This window comes from Callospermophilus lateralis, chromosome 9, assembly GCF_048772815.1.
Source record: "Callospermophilus lateralis isolate mCalLat2 chromosome 9, mCalLat2.hap1, whole genome shotgun sequence".
Taxonomy (NCBI): domain Eukaryota; kingdom Metazoa; phylum Chordata; class Mammalia; order Rodentia; family Sciuridae; genus Callospermophilus; species Callospermophilus lateralis.
Genome location: NC_135313.1, coordinates 77,129,101 through 77,151,744, shown reverse-complemented (window position 1 = coordinate 77,151,744; position 22,644 = coordinate 77,129,101). Strand labels below are relative to the sequence as shown.

At 36.9% G+C, this 22,644-nt stretch overlaps 1 protein-coding gene across 1 annotated transcript; it reads right to left on the bottom strand.

Annotated features, from left to right (window-relative positions):
- Positions 1 to 399: 399 nt before the first annotated feature.
- Nmi (N-myc and STAT interactor) lies at positions 400 to 19,903 on the bottom strand. The gene is made up of 8 exons (XM_076866111.2): positions 19,611 to 19,903; positions 12,926 to 13,015; positions 12,000 to 12,095; positions 9,027 to 9,189; positions 6,287 to 6,393; positions 6,012 to 6,198; positions 1,561 to 1,667; positions 400 to 722 (listed from the first exon to the last, which is right to left on the bottom strand). Exons 2-8 carry the CDS (start codon positions 13,007 to 13,009, stop codon positions 540 to 542), a joined length of 927 nt encoding a protein of 308 aa, XP_076722226.2. The 5' UTR covers positions 13,010 to 13,015; positions 19,611 to 19,903; the 3' UTR covers positions 400 to 539.
- Positions 19,904 to 22,644: the final 2,741 nt, after the last annotated feature.

Below are 22,644 nucleotides of genomic sequence, written 5' to 3'. Positions count from 1 at the left end.
GAGGATCAAACCCAGGGCCTCATGCCTACAAGGGAAGCACTCTACCACTGAGCTACAACCCCAGCCCCTATTCCTTCACTCTTGAAGTTCCTTGAATTTTTGATAAAGTCTACAGAAATCCCAAACTGCTCAATGTTACTGCATTTCCTCTGGACAATATTAAGTATCAAGTCTACATGTTGGTGGACACAGGGCCAAAATGGAATTGGCCGACATGATTGCGGCAGAATGAGCCAACAGGGGCAGGGGGACAACTGGATCACTTAAGGTCAATTTCAACATACATGGAACTCATCCACATAACTTATGAACAAAACAGTTTTTAACACAGTGTACTTACATATTTATAAACATACAGCCAAGTTCAAAACAAAGATGAATTCAAAAACTTGGAAATATATTTTTTATTTAAAAAGAAATGGACACTAAAGAATTAAAATTTTTGATTTTTAAAGGAAAGAATATTCATTTTTGCCAAATGTTTACAGTGATTTGTATTAAAAGCTATAATTTTCATATGATTCCATCAATTTATCAATTTATTCTTCGAAATACGCGATGTAAGATTGATCTAGAGAACATTTGACCACATCTACTTCTCCACCTCCATTCTTCTCCCGCTGAAAGTGAATGTTAATTAAATCCTCCACAATTTCTTCTTCCATCTGAATGTTCTCTATTCCCTTCAGAAGCACTGTCCTCTTAGATATTCCTGAAAATACCTAAGAAAGAAAAAAAAAGATAAATACAAAAATTGCCAAAAGTTTTGAATTCAAAACCTTTCATCCAAAAGCTGTGCTTCGTATTTTGGATTTTATGTCAGTAGAAATGGGAAGCTGTAGGATTTTTCAAAGAGAATGTCAGAGTCAGATCTGAGTGTCAGAAAGATAACTCTGGTGACATTACAGGGAATGGAGGAAAAGAGGGCAGTTCAAGAGACAGGTAAAAAAGTAGTCAGAGATGGACTGACACGATTTGGTGAATCTGAAATGGTGGAGGTGAGGCAAAATGAAGAGTTAAGTATGAGTTCTTGCCACCAGGTTTGTGGACTAGATAGTGGTACCATCTTAGAAGGAACAGGAAGAGGGCTTGTGGTAAAAATAATGAGTTCAATGAAAACAGCAGAAAGAATGATTTCTAATACCCGGTGATAATAGATACACAAGAGAAATGCAGCTATGTTCCACGTATAAAAATAAAGATGTTTTGTTATGATGTGAGTAATTTTCATTTAAAAATAAATAAAGTAAATAAGGCACTGATTTATATTAAAATATTCTTTAAAAAGTCAGACTCATTCTGAGCCAAGAAAAAAAATGAAGAAACTATTTTGATATCCCTCACTGATAAAATTCAAATAGTAACAGACACATTTTTTTTTCTTTTCTCTGTGTGTGTCTCTGTGCGGGGGGAGGTGGGTAGGTTTGTTCAGTAAGTTCTCAAAATGAAAGAAAAGATAACTTTTTGAACTGTAAGCCCAGCTGCTGAAGCCCAGCCTGGGAAACTTAGTGAGACTCCCATCTCAAAAAACAAACCAACAAACAAAAAAGGTAACTTTACCTGATACTTTTTCACGTGTCTTTCTATGTATGGAGAAACAACAACTCTATGGCAGCTTTGATTTATGTAAAGAGGATATTCTTTCTTTTTCAATATCTTGTCAACAACTGAAAGTAAGCAAAAAGGTTTTTTTTAATATCATAAATATTTTTAATCAAACTTAAAACTTCCTTCCTACAAAATAATATCACTGTGAATAGTGAATTGAGTGATTAATTTCTAAGAAATGTTACCACCCACAAGGAGACTTCACAGTACATAATTTTAAATAGTTCCTTCTGCCTTAAACTATCCCCTACAGTCCATCAATGCACAGAGGGCTGATTGTTCTCAGATGGACACTGAGTTACATAAAAAACTATAGTCATGTTGGGCATAGGGGCATATGCCTGTGATCCCACAGGAGGTAGAAGCCAGATCATGCCAAATTTGAAGACAGTCATCAACTTAGCAAGAACCTGTTTCAAAATTTAAAAAGGGATGGGGATATAGTTAAGTAGTAAAGAACCCCTGGGTTCAATCCCTGGTACCATAAAAAAAAAAAAAAGAAAGAAAAATAGTCATCTGCACTCATCCTAACAAGATTAGAGGGTTTCTGTTTCTCAAGAAGAATAAATGAGCTGGGCATGGTGGTACATGCCTGCAATCTCAGTGTCTAGGGAGGCTGAGGCAAGAGGATCAAAAGTTTGAGGCCATCTCAGCAATTCAGCAAGACCCTCAGCAAGTTAGTGAGATCCTTTCTCAAAATAAAAAATTAAAAAGGGCTGGGAATATGGCTCAGTGGTTAACCACTCCTGGTATCAAAAAAAAAAAAGTACAAATGAAAACTATGATTAGAACACCATAAATATACAGTAAGTTATAAATTTATTTTACATTATACATATATATAGTAAATTATTTGGTCATCCCAGTATAGCTTAGTCAGGAAACTGAAATAATGTGGAGAAGGAGGGTACTAAAGGAAGACAAATAACAAAAATTCATCAGTTTTCTCCAACACAAAGGATAGAAAGGACAGTCTGATTTTTTTTTTTTTTTTAGGTCATATGTCAAAACTGGATAAGGTTTAACAGAAACAATCCTTGAGAATATTTAACCATTTTTTAAAAAAATTCCTCTCATAAGTCCACCTTGGGTCAGCAATATGGTACAATGGTTAGAAGTACAGGCCTTCTTGGTGAGGATGTGAAGTTGGCACCCTGAAGCACCGCATGAAGGAACGTAAAATGGCACAGGCAGTGTGGAAAACAGTATGGCAATTCCTCCAATGTTAAATAGACTTGCCATATGATCCAGCAATTCCTCTCACAATTATACATCCAAAAAAAAAAAATGAAAGCAGGGATTGAATAGATATTTGCCCACCAATATTCACAGAAGCATTATTCCCAACAGCCAAAAGGTAAAAGCCACAGATGAATGTGCTAGATACACACACACACACACACACACACACACACACACACAGGCATAACAGAACGTTATTCAGCTTTAAATAATGAAATTCTGACTATAATACAATACAGATAAAGCTTGAAAACACTATACTAAGTGAACTAAATCAGACACGAAAAGATTAACAATGTATTATAATTTCACTTATTCAGAAAAGGCATGTTCAAAGAGAAGAAATTAGAATTGTGGTCACCAGGTGTCATGAGCCACCCATGGGTTGCATGTGGGTCACCACGCATGGAAGCCTAGTGGATAGAAACATTTGGTGTCTGGGAATGACCAGTGGACATTTTCTCTGGTCAATTGCCCAGGGACAGTGAGAATTTCTATCCCACTCTCCCGTGACCCACCTAGCACCTGAGATGGGTGTGACCTGCCAAGATGCCAATCAACCTGCTGACTGCAAGACATCACAAAGCAAGACTTTGTCCTTGAAACCTTATCCCTGACTTTGATGTACCCCCTTAAATAAACCACTGGAGTCATCTTTCCTTTGTCTAGTGCCAGCACCCATGTGGACTAGATCTATCAGGGGCTCTGCTTTTTGTAAATATATTTCTGACTATGTGTTTTGTTCTTCACTAATTATTTGAGACTTTAAGTGTTCAGGTGTCTTACACCCTCCTGGGAAGGAAGAAGATCCCCACAATGAGACTTTGGTCATTTCCCTTATTAACTAGGAGCTAAAAGAGAATGTAAGAGGGAGATCTTGTTTAATGGGGATAGACTTTCAGTATGAGATGATGGAAATGGATAGTGGTGATAGTTGTACAACATTCTGAAGGTACTTGATGTCAATAAACTATATACTTTAAATGGTTAAAGTGATAAATTTCATATTATGTATATTTTAATCACCATTTAAAAACAATTTTTAACAAGTTCAGGCCCTACATCAAATAGACTTGCTTCAGTTTTGACTCTGGTACTTATTAGCACTGTGGCCTGGGATTTTTTTACTTACTTCTTGACACTTCAGTTTTCTTTTCTGCAAAATGGGTACAATTATATTATCTATCTCATAAATTGTCATGATGATTTTGTAAAAACAGAGTTCTGAATTACCTGTAATATTCACCTTCAGATACTTTTATATCCTTCAGAAGTTACTTTTTATAAGGTTCAATATTTTTATCTCCTTTCAGCCAGACATAACCCCTTGGAGGTATCCCCAGAAAGGACATGAGCTCAGATTCTCAAGCTCATATTAGCACCCACTCTAAAGTATTCAATTATATTCTAATGCACAGATAAGTCTCTTGTGGATTATTTTTAATACAAGAGAGGGACCACTAACATCAAGCAGAGAAATTGAACATAAGAACTTGGAAAATTAAAATCTGGATCCTTAACTATTGAAATTTCTACCAAGTTATGATCCATTTCTAAGACCTCTTCCATTTGTGTCTCTATTTAACTATAAAACACCCACCATTGGGCATAATGGCACTTGCCTGTAATCCTATCTATTCAGGAGGCTGAGGCAGGAAGAGCACAAGTTCAAGGCCAGCCTGGGTACCTTAGTAAAACCCTGTCTCCAAATTAAAAATAAAATGTACAGGATGTACTTCAATGATAGAGCACCCCTAAGTTCAATCCCCAGTACCCCCACCACACACACACACATACACACACACACACACATACACACACACACACACACACACACACACACACACACTCAGCCCTAAATTTTGTCCAAAGGGCCAGAGGAAATGCTTCACTTTTTACTAAGTTTATGCTTTCAATGCAGTATTTCAATTTTTTAAGAAGTACTTATTACATTGGTATGAAAAAATATATAACCCATGTTTTTTAATTATATAGTTGGATTTTTTACTATACATATAAACCCAGGAGAAGCCCAAGTATTTCACTAATAAGAACAAGAGTATTTTGAGTATTTTACATAGAGAATCACTTGTATATATTTTTAAAAAGCAACTGTAGAATCTTTTCAGTTTTAAGTATGTAAACCTTCCTAATATGATCTGATAAAAGTCCATTTTTTTTCTTTTTCTTTTTCTTTTATGTGTGTGCATGTGAGAGACAGAGAGAAAGAGAGAGAGAGAGATTCTGGGTATTAAACCCAGGGCCCTAGACATGCTAAGCAAAGCACTCTACTATAAGCACTGAGCTACATTGAAGACCTTTTTCATTTTTTATTTTGAGACAGGGTCTCCCTAAGTTGCCCAGACTGGCCTCAAACTTGCAATCCTCCTGCCTTAGCTTCCTGAGTTGCTGGGATTACAGGCATGCACCACCACATCCAGCTAGTAAAACTCCATTCTACCAGAAAAAAAGAACAAATGTCTAGCTCATCTCTCCTGGAATAGATTTCCTCTACCTACAAGACTTTTGTCAGTAGTAATATGTGAGATGAAAGTCAGAGTTGGGTTTTGGGGGGTTTGGGTTTGGTTTTTGTTTCATTTTGGGGTGCTAGGGATTGAACCCAGAGGTGCTTTACGCTGAGCTACATCCCCAGCCCTTTTCATTTTTCATTTTGAGACAGGGTCTTACTAAGTTGCTTAAAACTTTACTAAGTTGCTGAGGCTGGCCTCAAACTTGTGATCCCTCTATCTCACCTCCTAAGTAACTGGTTGAAGAGAGATTACACTTACACTTTAGTAAGAAAGTTACTTATCTTTTTAGGCCTGTTTCCTCGTCAGTAAAATAAATATATCACCTACTTCCAGAGTCGTGTGAGAATCAGAAGAGATAATACATAGAGTGTCAGTGTACAATGTACATACAGTGCCATGCGTGATGGTGACCTTATGGTTTAAGGATCATGGGAGTGTTATTTGTAGCAACATTATCATTCTCAGTAGTAGTCAAAAAAGTTATTTTCTAGACTCTACCCTTTTATAAGGTGAAGAAAAATCCCCAATTATCATGATGATTAGAAGTAAAGGAAGTAGAATAGGAATACTTTCAGAAATGGCAGAAAAGAGTTAAATGACAGAGTACTAAACTTCTCAGTGGGCAAGTACCTCCAGCTTCCACAAATGTGATGACAGCACTTCCGGATCGCTTATCATAGTCCACGCTTTCCACCTCTCCACCTCCAAGTCGGGACTTGCAAAAGCTCAGCTCTAGTTTGTCTCTCATCTGATCTTCAGGCAACTCATCAGGAATTTCAGTAACATTGATCTTCATTTTTGAAACTTCTACATGAACCTGGGAAACGGTTTCATGTTTAGAAATATGGATGAGAAAAGAGCCTGTGTTCAACAAAATTCCTCAAAGCTTTAAATTACCATGTTACCTGGAATCTGACTCCTGTGTTGAGTGGAACTGGATTGGCTGTAACCTCCAGAATCACGTCCTTCATCTGCACAAGATGCTTCCCCATTTGTAACACATTTTGTGCAACTGAAAATAATTTTGAAAGTATTAATTTCCAATTTCTCTGAAGTTTTTGTGCTTCTTTAAGAATAAATTTTCATAAATGTTTTGATTTTCTTTAATAGTAAATGATATAATTTTAATATTTTTCTTGGGATTTCCAAATGCTAATGGTCTTGTCATCAAAGCAGAATATATTTATATTACAATACATCAGCAAAAATGAGAGTTTTTCTCAAATTCCATATTCGTCTTAAGGAATCAATCTCTCCTCTGATTTATCTTAAGAGACATGCCCAATGATAATCCTCTAGAAATTCATATGTTATTCATATATTATTTCCATCAGGCACACACCCTTCTTTCCACCACTGACAGCATTACCAGAGAATTCCTCTAATACATTAGATCTCAGTCAGAAATTCTTCCATGTTGAGTAAGTTAGGAAAACTTTTGCAGGCCAATGTCATTTTTACAATTAACTTTAACTGTATTTAACTTAATCATTTGTCACTCCCATGTTACAAGCACCATAGAAATACATAGTCATTTTAGTCTTTGTCTTGATAAGGATAACATAATAAAAAATGAATGGCCCTGAAGACCACCAGGTCCCACCCTAAAACTTCACAATATACACTTGCTTATCAGAGTGAGAATTTTTTATTTTGTTTTGTTGGTGATTTTTATTTTTTTGTCATATTTAATGAGGCATTTCATTTCACTAAAATGCTCTTGAAATCATTCCTTTGAAAATCAGAGAACCCCACTATACCAATCACAAAGCCATCAGGTCTAATTTTTTCACATAAATGAGAGAGGCTCAGTACTATAATTATGCCAAAAACATTAAAAATCCAAAGAGCAACTATATGCAAATTTAAAATGTATGTGAGTAGGTATTTCTTTTTTAATTGTGGGGCATGAGTTTATAACACTTCAGTTGTTGCAATTTGGAACTGCTTGTTCTAATTTATCATGAAGACAAGAGATGTTCATTCTCTGTCTCATAAACCTCACTGTGTTTATGACAGCCAGATAGCACAGCTGGAGGGAGAGAGAAACAGGACTAGAAGGCAGGGCGTTGTCTTATGGGAATTCAGACTCACTGTACCACAACATGACTTTATAACTTGGATAATTTTTTTTTTTTTTTTTTTTGCTAAGGGCAACAGACGACAATTACACAAAACATCAATGAAGTAATACTCAGATGATCCTCTTTCCCATTCACGTCCCCCCCTCCCAAGAAACTCCCAACATCTGGTGATATGACACAGTGGAGAGAGACCACTTATGTCTCAACTTCTATGACTCTAACAGCCAAAAGCCAACTCCTGATTCACTACGTTCAAATGTAGCACTGTCCCAGGAGATCAGGGGCTCAGAGCCATGTTAACAGTAGAAGCAGCGATGTGGCTCTATCTGAAGAAAATCCTAATCCCAGCATTTCCAGGTAAAGGCTGTGCTGAAACCTGGCTCAGAATCCTCATAGTTCCATCCCAACTACCACTGTCCACTGCCAATGTGGCTCCTGGCCTCCGCCTCTCCTCAGCTGCAGTGGTGGCGCCAGGGTAAACAGAAGCTCACTGGGGAAGAGAGCCTCATCTGAGCATTCACCAACCTTCTGGAAAGTCTTTCCTGTCAACATTTATTTTTAGGCTACCATGGTAGGACCGGGAGTCAGGAGATAGGGGTTATGATTTAGAATTTCTGAATATAAACATTGAATGGCCTGAAGACCACCAGGTCCCACCCTATAACTTCACAAATACCAGAATGAAGGCCAACCTGCTCAGAGGAATGTTGGTCCTCAAGAAATTACACAGGCAAGTGATGGTGGACTGAAATCTCCAAAGCTATAAGCCAAAATAAACCTTTCCTCCTTTAAGTGGATTTCTCTCAGGTATTTGTCACAGTGATGAAAAGCTAACTAACACACATAATGTCTTATAGTCAGTTTTCTCATCTATAAAATGGGGATATTATATCTGCTTCAGAGTGTCACTACAAGGATGAGAAAAAATATTATATGGAAACATTGTAAACAATAACCAAATATCTAAGAAATAAATATATAATATACAAATACATAATTCTCTCACTTTTTCTAGTCAGTATTGTACAGCGTTCCTTTCTAAAGCCCACATCATTCACATAGATAAGGACCTTCTAAATAACTGTGTCAATAATGCACTATCTCAAAATCTGGAAAGATCTGTCAAAATTCCAGTGCTCTCCAAAGATAACATGGTCATATTTTTTTTTTTTTTAAGATTAATCATACCTCAAAGGGGAATGCAGGGAAGGGAGGGGGAATGGGAATCGGAAAGACGGTAGAATGAATCGGACATAACTTTCCTATGTTTAGATATGAATACACAATCAGTGAAACTCCACATCATGTACAACCACAACAATAAGATCATAATTAGAATAAGTTATACTCCATGTATATAAATATATCAAAATATACTCTACTATCATCTATATCTAAAAAGAACATATATTTTTTTAAAAGAAAAAGAGAAAAAGAAACTACATCCAAAAAGGCAGAATACAGTTAGATATCAGAAAAAAAAATGGTTTTACTTTTAATTATTAAAGATTTTTATTTTTATTTTTCTTCAAAAAAAAAAAAAAAAGAAGAGTAGTCATACCTTCTTCTTTTTCAAAGGTGATAAGTGCTTGTCCTTTTTGTAGCTCATAAGGCACTTGTGATTTCACTTCAAATGAATAGGAAATGTTTGAAAACTGGCTAACATCCTCAGGAGTCTCTAGTGATGTGAATTTTATCTTTGTCTCTGGAATATCCTCTTTAATCTAATTCAAATAGAAATGTTTGCTTAAAATCAAGATAATAAATAACTTTAGTCCCACCAATGACAATAGATTTGGTCAGCCAATAATTCATTCTCCACTGATTTTAGAACCTCATAGAATATTGACTGTAGACTTATTTAACATCTTTAGTAATTGCTTTTTCCCCTGCAAGTACTCAGTAATGTAATCAAATACTGATCCTTTAATATCATTTCACAAATGAAATTATAAATACATAATCCTCTCACTTTTTCTAGTCAATGTTTAAACTGGTCAGTATGTGTTCCACTCTAAAGACCACATCATTCATGTAGACAAGGATCTTCTAAATAACTGTGCCAATAATGCACTATCTTACAAGGAAATCATTAGATAACATGTTTAATTTCACTGCAAAGAAGTGTGAAATATAGGACTGGGTATACTGTGGTTATGTTTATGACAAACCCAGAGAGTTTCATCTAAAATGAAAGACTACTGAATCATATGATATGAAATTTATCACATTTAAACTCCATATTTCCCCACACCTACCTATCAACTTTTAAACATTACCACAACATAGACTTATAAAAAAGTTAAGGGATACTATCAACAAGAATTAAAGGAACTAGGGATGTAGCTCAGTGCTTGCCTAGTATACATAAGGCCCTGGGTTCAATTCCCAGCATTACAAAGGAAAACAACAACAATAAAAAAAAAAAAAAAAAGAAGAAGAAGAAGAAGAAGAAGAAGAAGAATTGCAACCTGAAGGATAAAGTTAGGTGGTTATGATTAACTATTTAAAATGATGAGGATTTGCCTAGCATACACAAGGCATTGGGTTTGATTCCCAGCACAGTAATAATTAATTAATTAAACAAGGGCTGGTGCAGCTCAATAGTAGAGCTCTTGTCTATCATGCTCAAGGATCTGGGTTGGATCCTCACATCATAAAAATAAAAAACAAAATCACTGGGATTGACAGACATACACAACACACATAAACGCACAAATGAGTTAAATGTTTACATTTCTATTTCCCCTGGTTATTTTACATTCCTATTTTTCATGGTTATTTTGCATAAAAGGTGTATCACTAAAGATTAGACACATTCACTGAGTCATTTGATCTAACCTGACACTTATTTTATATCTTTACATCTAACTTCAGTAAAAATTTCTGATTGTTGGCTAGATACCATGGCACATGCCTATAATCCCACCTACTCAGAAGGAGTACCACAAATTTGAGGCCAACCTCAGCAATTTAGCAAGGCCTGACGCAATTTAAAGAGACGCTGTCTCAAAATAAAAAGGTCTGAGAGTGTAGTTCAGTGGTAAAGTGCCCCCCAAATTCAATCTCCAGGACCAAAAATAAATCTGATTACCATAGGCTAACCAAAACAATCTGCATCTGCATATCTGTGTTCAGGGATACAGGGGCTCATGCCTATAATCCCATCTACTCCAAAGGCTGAGGCAGGAGAATCACAAATTCCAGGCCAGCTAAATGGATTGAGTGAGAAGACCAAGTATTTGATCCAAAAGTGATTGGTAATAACTATCACTTTATTTGACTTTGTAAATCTTGTTCATTTTTTTTTGGGGGGGGGAGGAGGTTGTAAGTATTATTAAAGTGTATATAAGTAACAGAAAAGTTCATATATCCTCAGGTACCATGGCACAACACCTGTCATCTCAATTGGGAGGCTGAGGCAGGAGGATCAAAAGTTCAAGCTTAGTTGGACAGCTCAGTGAGAACCTGCCTCAAAATAAAAAGGGCCAGGGATATAGCTCAGTGGTAAAGTACCCCTGAGTTCAGTCCCCACTACCCAAAAAGAAACGTGTATGAATCCTAAGTATATATCAGGATAAAAATCACACAAAGCTGACACGCTGTGTGACTGGTACCCAGAACATGACAACACCCAGAAATCTTCCTGGGTTTCCACAGGGGTCTTACCCGCCTCTGAAGGCAACTACTAGCCTAATTCTGAACATCTTGTTTTTGTGCTTTATTTAAATGGAAACAAATGGTATACCCTTGTTATGGTTTGGATATGTGGTGTCCCCCCAAAAGCTCCTGTGTTAATGCAAGAAGGTAGTGAAATGATTGGATTGTGAGAGCTGTCACTGAGCAGCCCATCCTAGTTTGAATGGACTGACTGGGTGGTAACCATATGGCAGGTGGGGCATGGCTGCAGGAGGTGGGTCACTGGGGGTGTGCTCTGGAAGGGTACATCTTCCTGAGGCCCCTTGCCCTCTCTCATCTTCCTGGCTGCCGTGAGGTAAGCAGCTTTCCTCCACCATGCCCTTTGCCCTGACATTCTGCCTCACCTCAGGCCCAAAGCCATAGAGTTGGCTCACTAAGTTCTAAATCTCTGAAACTAGGAGCCCAAATAAATTTTCCCTCCTCTAAATTGTTCTTGTTGGGTATTTTGGTGACAAGAATTAAAAGTTGATTAACAATAGCTGGGGGTATAGTTCAGTTGGTAGAGTGGTTGCCTCACATGCACAAGGCCCTGGGTTCAACCCCACCACCACAAAACAAAAAAAGTTGATTAACAACCTTCCGCTGTCTTTTTTGATCAACACCATGTTTATGAGATTCATCCGTCTTATTTTATGTAGTTGTGGTCTGCTCATTCTCAATGTTGTGCAATAGTCAATTGTGTGTGAATATACCCTAATTTATTAATTTATCCTATTTTGGAAGAACATTTAGGTTGTTTTGGTGCTCTGAATGTTTTTAAAATGAACTTCATGTAATTACATCACTTTTTCTTAAAGTACATGTCCATAAAAATGTGAAACACAAAATAGAGTACCTGGAAGACTCCGGCGGCCTCTTGTAACTCGGCTTCAAGCTTTTGAATCTCCTCCTTTAAATGGATATTTTCCTTTATAATTTCATCAATTAATCCCTAAAAAATATCAAATGGTACCCGAAAAGTTTAATAGAGCTCATTAGTTTAAAACTCATAAAGTTTAAAATGAGCTCATTTTTCCAAATTAATTAAAAATGCTAAATTTCCCCACTTGAGCAAGACAAAGAAAGGTAATAGATACTCTCAGAATTAATTGTGCTCACATGAATAATATCTTCATTGAATATTTTACCTTATCACCAGTGATTCTGCTAACATTTTCAATTTTTCTATCTCTATAATATGAATAAGGAAACTGCTTTTCATCCAGAACCAAAGTCAAAGACATTTTTATAATTGAGGCAGGGATTGAGACTAGCTCACTTCCTTGCTATTTGTGACTACTAAATGACTTTTAAATTATACCAAAACTGTCAACTTGTTAATCTGTGGCAATATTAAAAAAAAAAAAAAAAAAAAAAAAAAAAAAACCCAGCTGTGATTCCCATAATCTACAGCTGTCTTAAAGGGTCAAACACATGGCCTTTGGGTAGCGGGCTTAAACTGCCTGGGCCTCTGCTCTCTCTTTAGTTAGATCAGATAATTGCTAACTAATCTTTGAACTTCCAGGTGCAAGTCCAAGAAATGAGGGAATGCATAAGAAAGTAGCTAAATTCTGTTGTAAACTCTGTAAGCAAAAGATTTAAAAATACAAATCTTCTTATAAGGCTTAAATAACACAACAAAACTTAAAAAACAAATTTTCTTTCCCAAAAATGTTGGATCCTAATAGCTTCCAAAATGCAAGGTAATGTTGGACAAAGACATATAAAAGTGCTTTACTAAAAATGAAATTATTATTAGTATCTAGTCATTTTCCTTTTTACCTCATTTTGGTCGTCTTTCATCAATTCTTCATTTGTCTGATGTTCCTTAAGAACTTGTTTGTTGTTGTCTTTATCAGCTTCCATGATTTTCTAATTATCAAAGATAAAAAAAATAATAATAAATAACTTTCAGGGCTGGGAATGTAGCTCAGTGGTAAAATGCTTACCTAGCATGCGCCAAGCCCCGGGTTCAATCTCTAGCACCACAAAAATGAAGGAAAGAAAGAGAAGGGATGGGGGGAGGAGAAGGAGAAAGAGAAGAAATTTAATTTAAAATACTTTTTAAATAGTACATACACATACAAGGTGAAGAAGAAAGAAATAACAACTTTTATAGAGTCTATATTTCAAATAATTTTCACACCTATAAGTATATAAAAATTTCTTAAAATCATTTGCTTTCAATTCAAGGATATATAGAAAATAATGTGTATTAACATTCCTTACAGTTCACATTCCAATTACAATATTATGCTCCATTTTAAAAGACTACTATTTTGATCTTCCAACCTTTCTAAAAGTTTTGATTTAAACATTTAATTCTCTCTACTGTATTCCCCAAAAGTAAACCAATATAAAGGCCCCCAATGCATTCTTTCTCTACACAGGTGATCTCACTTGGAGTTTTAATAAACTCTCCCTGGGGTCAATTAATTTACATGTGTTTTTAAAACCTCTAACTAACTAAAAATTAACATCTTTTCAAGTATAAACATAGGCAATTATGGTAGTGTTCATACCAACTGTAACAAAGTCACTAGTAGAAAGTACAGATAGTTTCACAGAATATTATAATTGTTGCAAATATACTGAAATATTGTTTTTAACACAGCTTCTACAGTAGTTATTAAACTCACTGATAGATCTTGTGAAATACTGTAATATATTAATACATATTAGTATCAAAAGTTTGTTTAAATATTCTGATAACCATATTTCAATATAATTGGTTTTCTTAATTAAGAATGTGGAGAACCTAGAGAATGGGAGAAAATCTTTGCTAGTTATGCTTCTGACAGGATTAATATCCAGAATAGGTATAAAATTTTTTTAAAAAACCTATCATAAAAACAAGTACCCTAATTAATAAATGGGCAAATGAGCTAAACAGATATTTCTTAAAAGAAGAAATACAATGAACAACAAATACATGACAAACTGCTCAACATCAGTAACAATTAGGGAAATGCAAATCAAAACTACACTGAGATTTCATCTCACCCCAGTTAAAACGGCAGCCATCAAGAATACAAACAATAACTAGTCACAGTAGCAAACACCTATAATCCCAGCAACTTGGGAGGTTAAGGAAGGAAGATCATAAATTCAAAGCCAGCCTCAGCAATGTAGCAAGGCCCTGTTTCAAAATAAAAAGGGCTGGGTTGTGGCTCAGTGGTTAAGCACCCCTGAGTTCAATACTGGTACCAAAAACAATCAAACAAACAAAAAGAGAATACAAACAATAATAAATGCTGAAGAGTTTGTGGAGGAAAAGGAACAGTTTTATACTGTTGGTGGTGTTATAAATTTATACAGCCCTGAAAATCAATCAGTATGGAGATTCCTCAAAAGACTAAAAGGAACTACCATATGACCCAACTATACTACTTCTCAGTATTTATCCTAAAGTATTAAATTCAGTCTACTAGAGTGATACATGCATACCCATGTTTACGCAGCAAAATTCACAATGGTCAAACAATGAAACCAGCTTAGGTGACCATCAATGGATGAACAGAGAAAGAAATGTGGTATATATACACAATGGAGTTTTACTCAGCCATAAAGAAGAATGAAATTATGTCATTTTCAGGAAAATGGATGGAACTTGAGAACATTATATTAAGTCAAATAGGCTACACTCAGAAGGTCAAGGGTAGTATATTTTCCTCTCACAGGTGGAAGCTAGAGAAGAAAAAGGAAAAGAGGGGTAGGGGTGGGGAGATCTCATGAAAATCAAAGGGAGATCATTAGAGTAGAAGAAAGGTACCAGGGAAGAAAAGGAGGTAATGATATTGGCCAAATTATACTGTAACTTAGTGCACATGTACAAACATGTAACAATGAATCCCACTGTTATGTACAATTACAATAAACCAATAAAAATGGAAAAGAAAAAAAAATTGGTTTCCTTTGTTAGTCTATGTATTTTTATACACTTAAAAAACTTCATTTTTTATTAGGAAAGGCCTATAGGCATCAGGTGTGGTGGCACATGCCTGGAATTCATGACACTGGGAGGCCAAGGCAGGAAAATCACAAGTTCAAGGCCAGCAACTTGATGATACCCTGTCTCAAATAAAAAACATTGAAAAGAGCTAGAGGGACATTTCAGTGATAAAAGCTCCCCTAGGTTCAACCCCTAGTATCAGAAAAAAAAAAAAAAAAAAGGGGGGGGGGCCCATAAGTTTTGCCACTCTAGCAAAGGATTAAATGGTATAAAAAAAGGGTCAAGAAGACCAGTCTGTACTGGTCCTGTACTAAGATGAAAACTTGCTAGATTATTTGATACAAAAAACATCATGACTGTCTTTCTGGCTTTAGATGAACCTTAATAGCCAGTCTGCTGTATCATTTTCCAAGACTGTAAGTAGTTAAATTCCCAGTATTTTCAAAAAGAAAAAATTATTGCTTTTTAAAAATAAAAGACAGCAGGGCACCATGGCACATGTCTGTAATCCCAGCAACTAGAGAAGCTAAGGCAAGATAATTCCAAGTTCAAGGCCATCCTTGACAACTTAGCAAGACCCTGATTCAAAATAAAAAATAAAAAGGTCTGGGGATATAGGTCATTGATAGAGCACCCCAGGGTTCAATCCTCAGATATATAGATAGATAGATAGATAGAGATATAGATATAGATATACATTTATTTATATTTATATTTTAAGACTCTGTGTGTGAGTGTGTGTGTTGCACTGGGTAAACTTGCCTTAGTTTACCCAGTGCAAATACAGGAATATAAGAAAAATAGAGGGTCACATAGCACTCAGATCTTGGTTTCTAATACTATCTCCAATAAAATGAATCAAGGCTCCTTCAATCAATGGTTGATTTTAGTCCTAGGACAGGAAATATATAAGATAAGCCTGGAATATCTTTTGTCACTCTGTGATCGCAGTTTACCCTATTACACATTACATGACTTTGATTAATCCCACTATTTACTTTGATTATCTCATAATGGTGACATCTGCCAGGCACCCAGACTTTGATTTCTAATGCTATTCTCCACTCAGAGGAGCCAAGGCTCTTTGGAGAAATGACTGCTCCAGGGATTGGAACAGAAAAACTACAAAATGTGCCTGGGACATCTTGTGATGCCAAAAAGCAAGGAAATGCTTAAAGAATGATGAGGACATGTCAAAAGGACACAGGATTCAGCTTTAGTTGGTTTTCACTGACCAAATCTGGGAATAAATTAGGGATTAAGACAAATAATGGTAGTCATGATTAAAGCCACTGAGTAAAAAACAAAACTGTGAGATGAAACCTAAGTAAATAAATTTAAAAATAGAAATTTTGGTGAAGACAGAAATATTTAGTTAGTTTCAAAATACATACTACTTTCAAAGGGGGAAAAAAACAAGTAACTCATAGCAGAAAAGCCCGGCAGAAGCCACCATACTGATATAATTTAAATAATGTGATAAATCAATATCATGTAACATGAAATAGATGCCCTGAAGTCACAGTGTGATTTTGATGATATTCCTGCCAAAGATGCCATCTTCTGAATCTAAGACAAAAAAAAAAAAAAATTCATGTTTAGGCACATCCTACAATACAACTGGCCTGTTCTCTTAAATAAAAGTGTCGAGTTCATGAAAATCAAGGAAAAACAGAGAAACTTCCAGACTAAAGGAAACTAAAGAATATGACAACTAAATATGCAGTCTATGATTCTGATATTGGGACAACTGGGATATTTGAATTAAATATGATGATTAGATGGTAGAAATATCACTATTAATTTCATGATTGTGATGACTATATTGTGGTTATATAAAAGCACATTTTTTGCTAGGAAATATATGCCCAAGTATTTCACAGTGATAGATCATCAAGTTGGAAATTTATTTGCAAATAATTCAGGGCAAAAAGAATTGTTCTACTGTACTTCAAAATTTTCTGCAAGTTTGAGATGGTCTAAGATGAAAAATATATACATTTTTTAAAACTACAGACACACACACAAATATATATATATATATCACTGTTGTATAAACAATTGCAGAATCTTCCTAATGGTGTTCATCCAAAGTCTAACACAATCTGACCCCAACTTACTTACCATATTTAAACAACTCCTCAACTACATTTGAGGGTTCCTTGAAGGAGGATCCCTCCTCTGTCTCCTGTACCCCCACTATATCACCTCCTTCCATCCCTTCCAACCTTAATTAAGTTCAACCCAAAGAAATTCTGCTGTTCAAGGACGATTCCAAATCTTCCCAAAGTTCTTAAAGACTTGTCTGATTCCTCCAAAATATTACATCCCCTCCCCCACTTCATTTTTTGGTTAGGAGTACTTGAATTTATTTTTGTATCTGTGTCTTTTTCCATGACTGAAGACAGGAATCATGTTCACTCTCTCTTGCAATCCATTCAAAACACAACTTTACACAATGAAAATGTTCAATTTATGGAAGAGTATGGTATCTTGACTTGCATATTTATTCTGCACAGACCTCGTATACATGTGAAGTCCTCTTATTATATTTCCAAAAGACAGAAACTGCACTGTTATTTAATTGCTTTCTTAAATTATTATTGTTGGTGGTGCATGCCCGTAAACCCAGCAAATTTGGAGGCTGAGGCAGGAGGTTTACAAATTCAAAGCCAGCCTCAGCAATTTAGACCCTGTCTCAAATTTTAAAAACAAAATAAAATTAAAAGGACAGGGAATATTGTTCAGTGGTAACATGCTCCTGGATCCAATCCCCAGTAAAGTATTCCTCCCCTAAAAAAACCATTGTTACAATGTATTAAAGGTTCTCAATGTAAATGGTGCCCCCAACTCCTTGGGCATGTTTACCATCTGAATAATATCCCTCTTTGAAGTGAGTCCTATGTGTGATAATACTTTCCTTTTGTGTAATCATGTGGGGGGCAGAATAATGACCCTTTCAATATCCACATCTTAATCCCAAAATGTAAAAATGTTAGATTACATTGCAAAGGAGACTTAAGGCTGCAGATTAAATTCAGGTTGCCAATCTGCTGTCTTTAAAATATGGAAGTCTTCCGGAATTATCTCTGGGAACCAGTGTGATTGAGAGGGTCCTTAAAAGTAAAAGAGGAAGACAGAAGAGTCAGTGAGATGTGAGGACTGAGATGCAAAAGTTGCTGGCTTTGAAGATGGAGAAAGAGCAACTGAGTCAAGTGAGGTGGGCAGATTCTAGAACTCAGAAAGGGAATTGGTCCCAAGAGCCTCCAGAAAAGGAAAGCAGCCCTGCCAACACTTTGGCTTTAGCCCAGTGAGATCTTCATAGGACTTCTAACCTACAGAATTCTAAAATTAAAAGGAGGGAGGGGGATAAACCACTAAATCCATGTAATTCATTATAGTGGTGAAATAAAAACCAATACAAACCATCATCATCTTGTTTCCCTAAAATATCATATCACTGTGTTGCATAGTGGTTTTGAATGGAATCTTTGCATATTCAGGCCCAGCAAAGAAGAAAAATACAATGTATGCATCTTGTATATACTGGAAACATAGTGTCAAAGGACAAAAGTACAACAGTTTAAAGCTCTTACTTGGCTTTATTTTACTATTGGAGGATCCCACAACACTTTATTCCATAAATAGATTTAAATGTTCCCATGGGCTGAGTAGAAGTTGGTTTTGCAGAGAAAGTTTTAAAAAGCAGAGGGGGGGAGGGAGGGTTGTACAAAAAGTAGATTGGTCACTGCAATGCTACTTTCTTTGTAAGGCTGGGACAGACAGGAAATCAAAACACTAGAAAAATAACTGCTTGGTTACCAACAGGCTATTTCAGGTTACTTTTTTTTTTTTTTTGTATGAATTAATCAGAGGGAAGTCATTATCATGCTAATTGAAACTAGCCTGCTTAGGAAACTTGGCTGTTATCTTTCTCAGAAGGACAGTTACAACTCAGTTTTACTTCAGTGACATGGAACTTTAGCATGGGTTACTCCATATTGATTCTTTAGTCTGGTTTCTTGGGGCCCAGTGCAGGAGCTTAATGCAAATAATGGCCCCCTATAGTTTTGATTTTACAATAGTATTCTCCTTTGAATGCCTCCTACAAGAAAACCTTGCCAGTTCTGAGAAGTGAGGCATGGGTGCAGAACTCTGCGTCTGCCAAGAAGAACAGAAATCCGTTTTCCTAAGAACTCTTCCTGGAGACCCTCCAAGAAAACAGTAGGGAGACATAAATCATTTTAAGTTTCAATTTCCCGAATGAAACAAAGCAAACAGACAACGGGTCTGAGGGCCCGACAGCGCAGAGAAGGTTAAATGGCCCTGGAGGCAGGTGTGCCGCAGGGGTTTACGTGGCCCCAAACACCCAAAGTGCGGAGAGCGCTTGAGCGCGGGGATCCCAACCCTGGCTCTCCCCAATTCCCGCGCGTCGCGGCGGTGGAACCCGCCTCCCTTCCCACTGGGGCTGCTGGTAGCAGGGATTAGGAGCAAGGGACTGGGCGCCCCACTCACCAGCGTCCACCAGCCAAGCGCAGCGCCCCCGGGCTCCAGCGCGCGTGACCTTCCGGAAACCGCCCTCGCCCAACGCGGCTGGACGGCGACGTACTGGGTGCTGGAGCTGGCGCAGTCTCCTGCAGAAGCGCCCCGAAACAGCTTAGGTGCCCTCGAGTAGGTGCCACTCACTCAAACCGGTTGGTTCCTTAAGAAAAAAAAAAAGAAAGAAAGAAAGAAAAGAAAAGGGGAGAAAAGACTTTTCTTTAAAACTTAAGCACGACTAGGAACACTAAACCTTGTGGCTCCCATGATTATCCACTAACAGAAACAAAAAGTTAGAATTGATTTCACTTTCGGTTCTTGAGACATGGTTGTTTTGTTTTTGTTGCGCCAACATTCTCCTAACAAGTATTCCTAAAGTTTCTAAAATACTAATTTTAGGACATGATTTTAAAAACACATTTTAAAGTGTATTTTACAGCACAGACTGTTGGAAAAAAAATGGATAGAAACCAAAGTCAAAGCAGGAATCTTTCCAGATTATAACTGTTATTTATTAGACATTATAAACTTAGTTTATGAGTTTTTATAGTGACTGATGCTTTGTCTCTGCCACATCCCCTGGGCCATGAAATTGGGAAAGCCGTGGTGTTGAGTTGGTTTCTATGACCCAAGTCCCTTGAAAGTTTTCTCATAATCTTTTGTTTTGTTGTGAAGCTTGTAAACAAATATTTCACTAGGTGTGAACCTTTTCCTTTGAAAATAAAAACATCTGGTTAATTTCAAAAACTGCAATTTCCTAATCCTACACAAAGAACCCACCCTACAGCTGCACTTGCTCATACACAGAGGTGGGGAAAGGAGATGAATCAAAATTATCTCAAGGCATCAATCAATTCCTGTTTATGGTGACATGTAGTAGCATGTAGTAAACCAATGTGGTAGTCCAAAATAACAGGCAGAAGCAAAATTCCTTCTCATCAAGAATCTTGAGCCAGGCATGGTGCATGTAAGGCAGGAGGATTGCAGTTCCAAGCCAGCCTCAACAACTTAGTAAGACCCTAAACAACTTAGTGAGACCGTGTCTCAAAATTTAAAAAATAAGAAGGGGTAGGGATGTAGCTCAGTGGTTAAGCACCCCTTGATTCAAGCCCTGGTACCAAAAAAAAAAAAAAAAAAAAAAAAAGAATTTTTATGGACAGCAGTCTTAAGTGGCATGTCTAAGTGAAAAAAAAAAAAAAAAATGTTGAGTGACAAGGACTTGTGGTTTATCCTGGATAGAAAGTATAAAAAATGTGTTGAAAACTTCGGGGGTGGGGGATATTAATTCTGTTTTACCCTGCACTCTTAGAGGGAGCATTAATAAAATTTGTTAAATAAAATTTAGAGGAGGCCATGTGGGGAAAATGGAGTTACTCCTGATGACATTCTACATCACCAAGAAAAAAACTAAGTTGTTGATCTGAACTTCCAAAAAATTAAGAGAAAGATAAAATAGCCAAATTCCAAACCAAGCCAGTTTTAACCAGCATGATAAGGAGGTCTCTCTGCTTAAACGTTTACAAGGAAAGTAATTTTGAAAGACCAGTCCATTTTCTATTTCTTTTTTCTACATTCCTTTTCCCTCTTGCCCCTAAAGCCGGCATCCCCCACTCAGCTCACCATTAACCTGAGGAATAGACTAATCCCCTCTACCTGAGGAAATTTAAGATGTCTCCTCCACAAAAGAGGTAAAGATTAAAGGTAGAGGAGGTGGACTGAGATGAAATCATTGGGAGAAAAGTCCCAGAAGGCAATGGACTCAAGTGTGTCCCCTTGAAATTTATATGTTGAAATCTGAACCCCCAATGTGATGATGGTCTTGGGGATGGAGCCCATGGGAGGTGGTTAGGTAAACAGGGTGGAGTCCACATGGATAGGATTGGTGCCCTTATGAAACAGGCCCAAACGATTTTGTTGGTCCCTTCCATTGTTGTGAGGACCCATTGGGAAAGTGCCATTTATGAACCAGGAAGAGAATTTGCTGCCCCACCACCACCACTGAACCTGCTGATGACTTGATCATGACTTCTGGCCTTCAAAACTCTGAGAAATAAATTTCTGTGTTTGTGTTTGTGGTACTAGGAATGAAACCAGGGGTGCTTTGCCACTGAGCTACATCCCCAGAATTTTTTTTTCCCCAGACCATCTCGCTGAATTGTCAAGACCAGTGTCAAACTTATAATGTCCTGCCTCAGCCTCCTGAGTTGCTGGGATTAAGGTGTGAACCATCACACCCAGTATAATGCTCTGTTGTTTATAAAAGCCACCAGTATTTGATGTTTTGTTACAGTAGACTGAAAGGTCCAAAAAAAAGCATGAAAAAAACTTACCAGGCACCAAGAATTTAATGGGTATGCAAACTGGGGAATGCAATCTGATATCAGTTGTTGTTGTTGTTGTTGTTGTTGTTGTTGTTTCTGCCCTTCCTTTCAGAAAAGGTCTAAGATACCAAGCTTGTACACTTTTGCAAAGAATTGCAGTTCATCCTTGGAGAAGTTGAAACACTTATGATCAGCATTATACAAGATCTTCAGGGATTCAAAGTGATCATGTAACACCAGTCTAGTTTTCAAGATGTTTGCTTTGGGAATATACAAATGATAAAGGAAAATGCTTACCCCCACCTTTTATTTTCCAAGGACCAGGGATTGAACTCAGGGGAACTTCATCACTGAGCCACATCCCCAGCCCTATTTTGTATTTTATTTAGAGACAGGGTTTCACTGAGTTGCTGACCCTGGCTTTGAACTTGTGATGCTCCTGCTACAGCCTCTGGAGCTGCTGAGATCATAGGCGAGTGCCAAAGTACTGGTGCTTACTTTTTTTTTTTTTCTTTTTAATATTGTTTTTGCACTACAAGTCTATTTTGGTGCCCTTTTTTTGGTGGAAGGGCAAGTATGAGGGATTGAACTCAGGGGCACTTTGCCACTGAGCTACATTCCCAACACTTTTTTATTATTTACTTTGGGATAGGGTCTTACTAAGTTACTTAGTTCCCCTGCCTCCGAAT

Bases quoted from the DNA above. Each gene is read 5' to 3' on its own strand.
- Nmi (XM_076866111.2), bottom strand. From the start codon at position 13,009: ATGGAAGCTGATAAAGACAACAACAAACAAGTTCTTAAGGAACATCAG. The intron at 12,096-12,925 runs GTAAAAAGGAAA...GATATTTTTTAG, and splicing joins TGAAAGACGACCAAAATGAG to GGATTAATTGATGAAATTAT. The intron at 6,199-6,286 runs GTAACATGGTAA...ACCGTTTCCCAG, and splicing joins ACACAGGAGTCAGATTCCAG to GTTCATGTAGAAGTTTCAAA.